The 9,440-nt window shown below is 40.1% G+C and overlaps 1 protein-coding gene across 1 annotated transcript; it reads left to right on the top strand.

Annotated features, from left to right (window-relative positions):
• The first annotated feature begins 3,651 nt into the window (after nt 1–3,651).
• LOC133779473 (uncharacterized) lies at nt 3,652–4,952 on the top strand. Its single transcript, XM_062219432.1, has 4 exons — nt 3,652–3,675; nt 4,289–4,384; nt 4,575–4,644; nt 4,822–4,952. Exons 1-4 carry the CDS (start codon nt 3,652–3,654, stop codon nt 4,950–4,952), a joined length of 321 nt encoding a protein of 106 aa, XP_062075416.1.
• Nucleotides 4,953–9,440: the final 4,488 nt, after the last annotated feature.

The following is a 9,440-nucleotide window of genomic DNA, read 5'->3' as shown; positions in this document are numbered from 1 at the left end:
ATTAAACTTAGAAAATCTATAAGTACTACTATGAGTGTCCAAATAATTCCCGGTTTGAACCAAAAATCCACAGTGACAAAGATAATACTATACATACTATAATACTACTAAACAATTAGCTAAGTAAAGTTCTTGGACTCTACACATAAGTTATATTTACTTAATTATGACCCCTCTTTCAACAATTCTTGACAATAAGGCCCCTAGCACTTGAAGGAAATCATTATTCGTCACTTGAACACATATCTTGAGCACTTTTGGTATTTTCCAATGTAAAATATCTTACACTGATATAATATCACATATACATATTCATATAATCAAATAATATGTAATTTCACAAAATTACAGAAATTCCCATCAAGAGTGTTAAATTACCAAATTGCCCTCACAGGACAAAATTACCAATATACCCATGAAACGAAAAGACAAATATTACACATCCTCTACTAATTAACCTCGGGGAGATTTTAGTAGTGTGCGAGTAAGTGGAATCAAATAGGCCTGAGGACAAGTAAACCATAAAAATTATATTGTTGTGAAATCTAAAAAATTCTAAGTATGCTCTGTGGTTGCGGTTTTATCTGATCTTCCACATCAGAAAATTGTTTGTGAAAATTGTATGCATCATTGGGATCGTAACTCTAAAAATCGTTTGCAAAAAAGAGGTTTATCTTTGTTTGAAATTGAAAGTGTTAGTAAAAATTTGAGCATCATGGAACCAATTGCTAATATTAATAGAAATCATGTTGATGAAAATGTTGTGCCTGAAAAATACTTGCTTGAATGTTTTGCACCTATTTCATCTAATGCTCCTTCATGTATTGTTTTCCCTACCACTTCTGCAACCCCTTTTGAGCTTAAACCATCAATCATTCAATTGTTGCCATCTTTTTATGGGTTAGATAGAGAGGATCCTTACATGAATGTCAAAGATTTCTTAGAAATTTGCTCAACATTTAGATTTCAAATTTTTTTTGATAAGTTAGTCAAACTAAGATTCACTACACCAAATAACCCTTTCCACAACATTTAAGTATAACTCTTTTAAAAAAGTGTTATCCTAAACACATAAAATTTGGCAGGACATAAAAAAATGGCACACAAATAATTGGCGGCAAATGAAATAATTGTGCCAAATATTGTATTATTTCACTTGCTATTATCATTTTCTAAATGTACATATCTCATTCTCTCTTTTAACTCTCTCTCTCCCTCATATCTATCTAACCCCAAACCCCAAATTTTCCCGAACCTTCGAGACCCCTCTAAAAAAATTTCCAAACTTTCCTAGAGGAAATTCTCCAAATTTTCCAGAAATTTCCCCACAGCCTCAAACTCCCAGCTCTCCCTACCTCTTACCGAAATCCCAAAATTCTAGTCCTCTGTCGTTCGAATCCTTCCGGTGATGAATTCCCGATGAATAGGACTGTCCTCACTGGTAGTTCTACTAGTCGTGTGGTGGTTGGCCGCCACAGGATCCGAATCAGACCTTGGCCGCATCTGAATCCGACAGAGGTCATGAAGGCGCACCAAATTATTAACACGGTTCAGAGGGAGCAGAGGCGTCAATTTGGAGTCAAGAACCCTAGAACCGTCATTGTGGTGACTCCCTTCGCATGACCGATCTGATGCACTCGCTGATGCTGGTGCCGTACGAAGTCGTTTGGATCGTGGTGGAGGCTGGTGGAGCTAGCAATGAGACCGATTCGATCCTCGCCAAGTCGGGACTCCAGACCATTCACGTTGGATTCGAGCAGCGGATGCCGAATTCTTGGGAGGGTCATCATCGATTGGAGGCTCGGATGAGGCTTCGTGCATTGAGGTGAGTTCATGGTACTTTTGCTCAGCTCAGTTGTTGATTTTAGCGTTTATGTTAGTTTTGTTTCCAAAATTGAGCTACATTTATGAGACTTGATCTTGATATATAAATAAATTAGCGAGGTGATTCTATACTCTCTATTCTCTATTCACACCTTTCTTTCCTCACTTATTTTGTTCTTACTTTGATACAAGTTTAGGTTCATATTTTAAATTATTTGAATATGGCAGTTTTAATTAATAATAGTCCTTTAGATTTGGGCTGTGTTCATTTTTGTGTTTGTGTGAGTTATTGGATTTTTCATTAACTTTACTGTATAATTATTTATTTTACAGCAATTTTATAGTCTAATTATTGATTATGAGCTCTCTTTTTGTTGTTTGGTTTGTTAGTACTGATACTTTACAAGGATGATTGACCTAGCTGCTGATTATTGTCCATAATTCATTCTATAATTAAGACAGAAAGTATGCTTTTTAGTTTGGAAAATTACAAGAGATGAACATCCATACTCTAATTTTAGTCTTACAAGAGATGTGTTATATGTTATTTTCATTATAAATTCTATACGTGTATGCCCAGAATTTTGAAAGTTGTACAGTTAGTTTTCCATCTGTTTTATTACAAACAAAAAAATGCATGCTAGTCCAATTTGGTAAACTTTTAAAAAGGGAACAATTAGTCTATAATGCATGGACTATTCCTGTTACAAATATATCAAAGGGACTAAAGCTCTGAATTTTGTTTTTGATTTAACAAGGATGCCATTTTACCCGATCAAATTAAGTGAAAACTAACTGACAGTTTTAGTAGCCATAGGCCTGTCCCAGATAATTTAATCTTTCTGTAAGATTTTTAGTGCTCTGACTCTTTTTCTTTTCCCATTTGTACCAGGAAAATGGTTAATCTCGAGACATTTTGACTACGGTGCATAGAAGTGGAGTTGACTGTCCACAGCCTGAGGTTTAAAGTTGTTGAACCCTTGTGCAATCTTATTTTCGGTAATGTACATCTTATTCAAAACTTCATGTAATTGTCATTGGGCAGAAAATGGTTACTGTCAGTGTAGATGGTTCTATGCTTGATCGAATTTATAAAATCATGTCATATTTACGTCTCTGATTTATATTTGCCATAAAATCATGTCATCTTGATGCTAAATTGAAGTTGTTAAGCATGTATATCTGTTTTGATGTAATATATATAAATATATAAATTTTTATTAAGCAGTCTCGGATGATACATTAGACTAAATTTTGGGGCTCAGTTGTTGAATTCTTGAAGTATAAAAATCTTCTTGGTAAATTTTCATATCAATATTGTGATTCATATGGCCTCTTTCTATTATGAGTCTAGTTATTTCTCAGTGCAACTAATCATTTGAGGAGAGGTTAGATATACAGAATCAGTTTTGAGTTCTATAATTTGATGGCACTCTTATTTATTTGTTTACTTATTTATATTTGTGGCACTCTTTTAGGTCTTGTCTTAAAAAAAATCTGTATTTTCTTCTTTCATTATTGTCTCTAATGTTTTTTGCAGCCACATGTTGACTTTGGATTAAAAGTACTTGGTACAAATGCTATGTCCATTCCTGGCCTATATGGGTTTGTCCAGGTAGAGTACTCGTTTAAGTTTCGTTGATTGAGGCTTAGTTGAATAAACACATAAATACATGCATCAATCTTATAGACAAACATAATTTTTTGAGAGTACATATTAATCCTAATATAGAGTACATACCGCCTGGAAATTTGGTACCTAATAGACTTTGGAGTCCTATGCCCCAGTTGGTGCTTATATTGGAAATCTAGTACTGGTTGGATAAAATGGGATTATTGGCTACACATAAGGTTAGAGACTCAATGGGATGCAACAGACTTATTTATTTCTTTGGTCCCCTTTCTAAAATTGTTTGGTTTTAGTTGTTTGCAAATAGTTTTATTCTTTATGTTTCATGATTTCTTTTTGTTTCCTTGATTAATTCTATTTGTAGCTGAGTTAAACTACCCCTTTTATACATTCTTTCAACTTTTTTTTACCCCTGTTTTACAATTCACACAGTATGATCCTATTTATAGATTTTGTATATATTTAATTCAATCTTGGAATGGATGCCCTGGAAATATATTTGTCAAACAAATTTTCGTGCAAACTGGAAATATATTTAATAATTTAATATTACTTTTTGTAATCTTTTGTTTCTTATTGCCCAATGGCTTCCCTTCTAAATCTTTCCATAACAACCACCTTACCCAAATCAATCCAATAACCCCCATCCCATCCCTTTCCTTTCCTTTCCTTTCTTCCACTTATTCCTCCCGCCTAGCACACTCTAAATAAGTGTATTTCTTGGTTTATGTGGACTCTCCTAAAATATAAGTGTTGAATTATACAAAGAAGTTGTTATTAAGATCATATTCTTTATTTTGTACAATCTGATTAATTAGATCTTGCTTGTTACAGTGTTTAGATGATGTTCAGTCATATATCCTCGTTGAAAGATCTTTGGAGAAGTACAATGTTGTTGTTGACTCTATAGTTCAAGACTTTCCTCACGTGGTTAGTTGCTTATTGTTATTATTATTATTATTATTATCTTTTTCTTTCCATGTTATCAATTCATTTTCAAATTCTATCTAGAGGAATGGAGTTTCAACACTTATCTTCAAAGGAAGCTTTTCTCTGTGAATGTTAGATTTTTCCTCCATGCTCTTGAAATTGCAGTACTTTTCTGTCTATTTTGTTTTAGGTATTGCTTCAATACTACATTGAACGACAGTGCCTGCTGAAATGTACGAGGAGGATTCTCATGCATGCTTGTAAGTTTATAATGAATGATGAGTGATTTACTTATTTAGTTCTCAGTTGTTATCCCTTAGAGACTTATTTTCCTTTATTGGGCATCCTCAACTAGTGCTAGATATCTACACCTGAACATTAAATCCTACTTTCTAAAACTCATTATTTTTCTTTTTATACTGCTACTATTGATGCAGTATCTCTAGGAAATGGCTCTCAGAGAGATGTCGATATACGGAAGGAGGCACTAAACCTCATTTCTGATGGCTTAGAAGGAAAACTATTGTCTGTTCTCCAAGAGCTTCTATCTTCTAGTCACCCTGACTAAATGGTATATTTACTAATTACTACGAAAAGATGTATTTCCTACATTCCTTATATTGTTTTGCAATATGATGATTAAAATGATACATAATGAAGCTTTGTAACATAAGCTTTAGGTGTTACTTTTTCAAACTTATATCTGTGTTTTGTGGATGCACTTTATTGATATTAGATGTACTTTAGTTATTGATATATTCCTTCAAATTAAAAACAGAACATAATAGCATTTTTGTGTCGATTATTCTAATGCACATGTTTGTGTGAAAAGCGACGTTTTGAAGATTTTCTACAAATGATGACGTATAAAAGCCTATTAATTGTTCTAGTAGTGCAATATAACTATGTTGATCTGCTTGAAACTGTAGTTCTTGAATTTTAATTACAGGAGAGTGTACTTCATGAACTGGGCTAGCAGGTCTTTTGTTTTGTTTAAGTAGGCCACCTGATTCACCACCAGTTGTGAATCACTGTAGATATCAAGCGTCTTTATGCTCATATCCGTTGCCATTCTCAATCCAGCGAGGAGTGCTTCGTATTCCGCTTCATTATTTGATCCAGTGAATTCAAACCTGATGGCGCAGTGAAATCGATGCCCTTCCGGTGTTATCAATATCACTCCCACTCCAGCGTGGGATTCGTTGGATGACCCATCCGTGAATAGCTTCCACGAATGAGCTTTGTCTTGAGGCTCAGGCGTTTCAGGCTGTTCGCACTGCTCGCTGTCTGGGAGTTCGGTGAACTCTGCAATAAAGTCGGCCAAGACTTGTCCCTTGACTACTGCTCGTGGAGAATAAGTTATATCGAATTGTCCCAGTTCGACTGCCCATTTTAACAATCGCCCAGCTGCTTCCGGTTTTTGGAGGACTTGCCGAAGGGGCTGGTCAGTTAGAACTGTAATAGGATGGGCTTGAAAGTAGGGGCGTAACTTCCTAGAGGCCAGGATCAAGCAGTATGCTAACCTCTCAATTGGTGGATATCTTACTTCTGCCCCAATCAGTCTCTTGCTGACATAGTAGACTGCTTTTTGTACGCCTTCCTCCTCTCGCACTAATACCGTGCTGGCAGCAACTTCAGTAATTTCCAGATAAATAAACAAAGTTTCTCCTTCAATTGGCTTTGATAAGATGGGAGGCTGTGCCATATGGGCTTTCAAGGCTTGGAATGCCTGCTCGCAGTCTCCTGTCCATTCAAACTTCTTCTTTCCCCTAAGTAGATCGAAAAAAGGGACACACTTGTCTGTGGATTTTGAAATGAATCTACTTAGGGCTGCAATTCTTCTGGTTAAACTTTGTACATCTTTGATCCTTTCTGGCGACTTCATGTTGATCAGGGCTTTTATCTTGTCGGGGTTGGCCTCGATTCCTCTTGAATTTACAATAAAACCCAAAAACTTCCCTGATCCAACTCCAAAGGAACATTTGAGGGGATTTAACTTCATTTGGTACTTGTTTAGCACACTAAAGCACTCTTGTAAATCCCTCACATGCCTTTCTGCCTTCTTAGACTTTACCAGCATGTCATCCACATATACCTCCATGTTTACACCGATTTGCTCCTTGAACATGTGGTTGACTAGCCGTTGGTAAGTCACACCTGCGTTTTTCAGTCCGAAGGGCATTACTTTGTAACAATATAAGCCCGTATCGGTCCGAAAGCTGGTGTGATCCTCGTCAGGGGGATGCATGCTAATCTGGTTGTAGCCTGAATATGCATCCATGAATGAGAGGATCTCGTGTCCTGCGGTTGCATCGACCAGCTGGTCGATCCTCGGGAGTGGGAAACAATCTTTTGGGCAGGCTTTATTGAGGTCTGTAAAATCCACGCAGGTTCGCCATTTGTCGTTAGGCTTGGGAACCAGCACTGGATTGGAGACCCATGATGGATAAAATGCCACCCTGATGAACCCATTCTCCTTTAGTCTTTTGACTTCTTCTTTTAAGGCTCTTGATCTATCTTTATCGAGCAGCCTTCTCTTTTGTTGCACAGGTGGAAAGGTCTTGTCTATATTCAGGACATGGCTGATTACTGCAGGATCTATCCCAGCCATGTCTTTATGGGACCAGGCGAAAACCTCCTGGTTCTTTCGCAAAAATTCCACCAGTTCGTTCTTCGTGGTGAGCTCTAAGTTTCTCCCAACCTTTATGACTCTGGTTGGGTCTTTTTCGTCGAGTTGGACCTCATCCAGGTCCTCGACGGGTCCAACATTTTCTTCAAAATCCCCAAAGCAAGGATCTAAATCTCCATCCTCACTTTGGGCAACACCCTATTTGGTGACTTCATCACCGGATTGGGCTTGTGTATCAACTGCCATCTACAACCTATCTGAGGTAGCGCTCTTCGACGTTCCATTCTTCGCCTTTGTGATCGAGGCATTGTAGCACTCCCTGGCTTCCCTCTGGTTTCCCAACACGCGTCCTATCCCCGCGTCTGTTGGGAACTTCATGGCCAAGTGCCACATAGAGATTACTGCCCGTAGATCAACCATTATGGGCCTTCCAATAACGGCATTGTACGCCGAGGGACAATCGACCACTACAAAGGTGGCGAGTAATGTCCTTGTCGCAGGCGCTGTACCCGTCGTTACTGGGAGTTTGATCAATCCGGCGGGAGCGAGTCCTTCTCTAGAGAAGCCGTATATCGTTTGGTTGCAGGGCTCCAAGTCCTTAACGGACAATTTCATGCGTTCCAGTGTAGATTTATACAGGATATTCACTGAACTTCCTGTATCGACCAGTACCCTCTTCACCATCATATTGGCCATCTGGATGTCCACGACCAGCGGATCGGAATGTGGGAACCTGACGTGTTGGGCATCGACATCAGAGAAGGTTATTTCACCCTCTTCTGACCGAGCCTTCTTTGGTGCACGCTCCTCCACAGTCATCATCTCGATGTCCTGGTCGTGGCGCAGAGTCCGAGCGTATCGTTCTCTGGCCTTTCCGCTATTTCCCGCGAGGTGTGGGCCTCCACAGATGGTTAAGAGTGTTCCAGCCACGGGGGTAGGCTGTAAGGGTGGCGAGCGTTGGCGCGTGGACGCTTGCTCGTTGCCACCCAGAGCTTCTCGTTGGGAATTTCCCGAGGCCCGTACGTATCTTCTCAAGTGTCCTTGTCTAATAAGGAACTCGATTTCGTCTTTCATCTGGTTGCATTCGTTGGTGTCATGTCCGTAGTCGTTATGATAACGACAGAACTTGGTAGTGTCTCTCTTCAAAATATCCTTCCGAATGGGGCCAGGATTTTTGTAAGGCACACTAGAGCTTGTGGCCTGATAAACCTCCCCCCGAGACTCAACGAGGGCAGTGTTGTTAGTGAACCGGGGTTCATAACGATTACCCTTGGCTCGTTTGTTGTCGGAGGTGGAAGGCTCGTTATATGGCCATTTTCCACCATTCTTGCCATTGCTGTTGCCGTTCCCGTTGCCTTTTCCATTACCATTAGGTTTAGAACCATTGGCGGCTTTGGCGGGTTCGGCAGCCTTCTTACCCTTGTTTGAGGGCTTTCCATCATCAGCAATGGCTTCTTCGAGCTTGATGTAGCGATTAGCTCGGTCTAAAAATTCTTGGGTAGTTCTCACTCCTTCTTTTCAGAGACTTTTCCAGAGGGGAGAACAACATTTAACCCCTGCGGTAATGGCCATCATCTTGCCTTCGTCCCCCACCGTTTTGCTCCAGCCGCCGCTCGCATAAAGCGCTGGACGTAATCCTTTACTGACTCCCCATCCTGCTGGCGAATTTTAACCAGCTGGTTTGCTTCGGTTGGATGCACACGACCTGCATAGAATTGTCCGTAGAATTCCCTTACGAACATTTCCCAGGAAACTATGCTCGCGGGAGGGAACTTAAAAAACCATTCTTGTGCAGCTTCAGAAAGTGTTGCAGGGAAGATCCTGCACCGAGCGTCTTCGAACACTTTCTGAATGTCCATTTGAATTTCAAACTTGTTGACATGAGACACCGGGTCTCCATACCCGTCAAAGTTTGGGAGTGTAGGCATTTTGAACTTGCTTGGAGTTTCGGCATTAGCTATCCTCTGTACGAAAGGAGTGCCTTTCCTCCTATCGTGGTTGATGTAGGATGTCCTTCCCCCGACCAGCTATTGCACTGCCTGGTTGAGGGCGTCTATCTGGGCCTGTATAGCGGCAGGAATCGCTGTGTCCTCTGTTGCCGGGGGGGTGTTCTCGCCATGCCTCTCACGGTGATCGTTAAGTACGTCACGCAAATCCTCGTCCCTTCTCCGCTGCTCGCTACCCCCGAGCCGGTTGAAGACATTATTTTGTCAGGGCTGCCCCCCGGCATCCCATCTATTGGGTTGATCATCTTGAGGTACCTGGCTCTTGCCTTTACCTCTTTCTTCATTCCTTCGGCCAGCGTCCCTTTTGCCTGAGTCAGCCTCATTATATCCATGAACCTCGACTGGCTATGGTGGGATCAACTGTTCCCTCGATTCCCATTCCTGGCTGAAACGTTGCGACCGTTAGAGGGTGGCCTGCGCT

The sequence above is a fragment of the Humulus lupulus genome, chromosome 5 (assembly GCF_963169125.1).
Source record: "Humulus lupulus chromosome 5, drHumLupu1.1, whole genome shotgun sequence".
In the NCBI taxonomy this organism is placed as follows: Eukaryota; Viridiplantae; Streptophyta; class Magnoliopsida; order Rosales; family Cannabaceae; genus Humulus; species Humulus lupulus.
This window is presented reverse-complemented; position numbering and strand designations above follow the sequence as displayed.

Bases quoted from the DNA above. Each gene is read 5' to 3' on its own strand.
- LOC133779473 (XM_062219432.1), top strand. From the start codon at position 3,652: ATGGGATTATTGGCTACACATAAG. The intron at 3,676-4,288 runs GTTAGAGACTCA...TGCTTGTTACAG, and splicing joins GATTATTGGCTACACATAAG to TGTTTAGATGATGTTCAGTC. The intron at 4,385-4,574 runs GTTAGTTGCTTA...ATTTTGTTTTAG, and splicing joins TTCAAGACTTTCCTCACGTG to GTATTGCTTCAATACTACAT.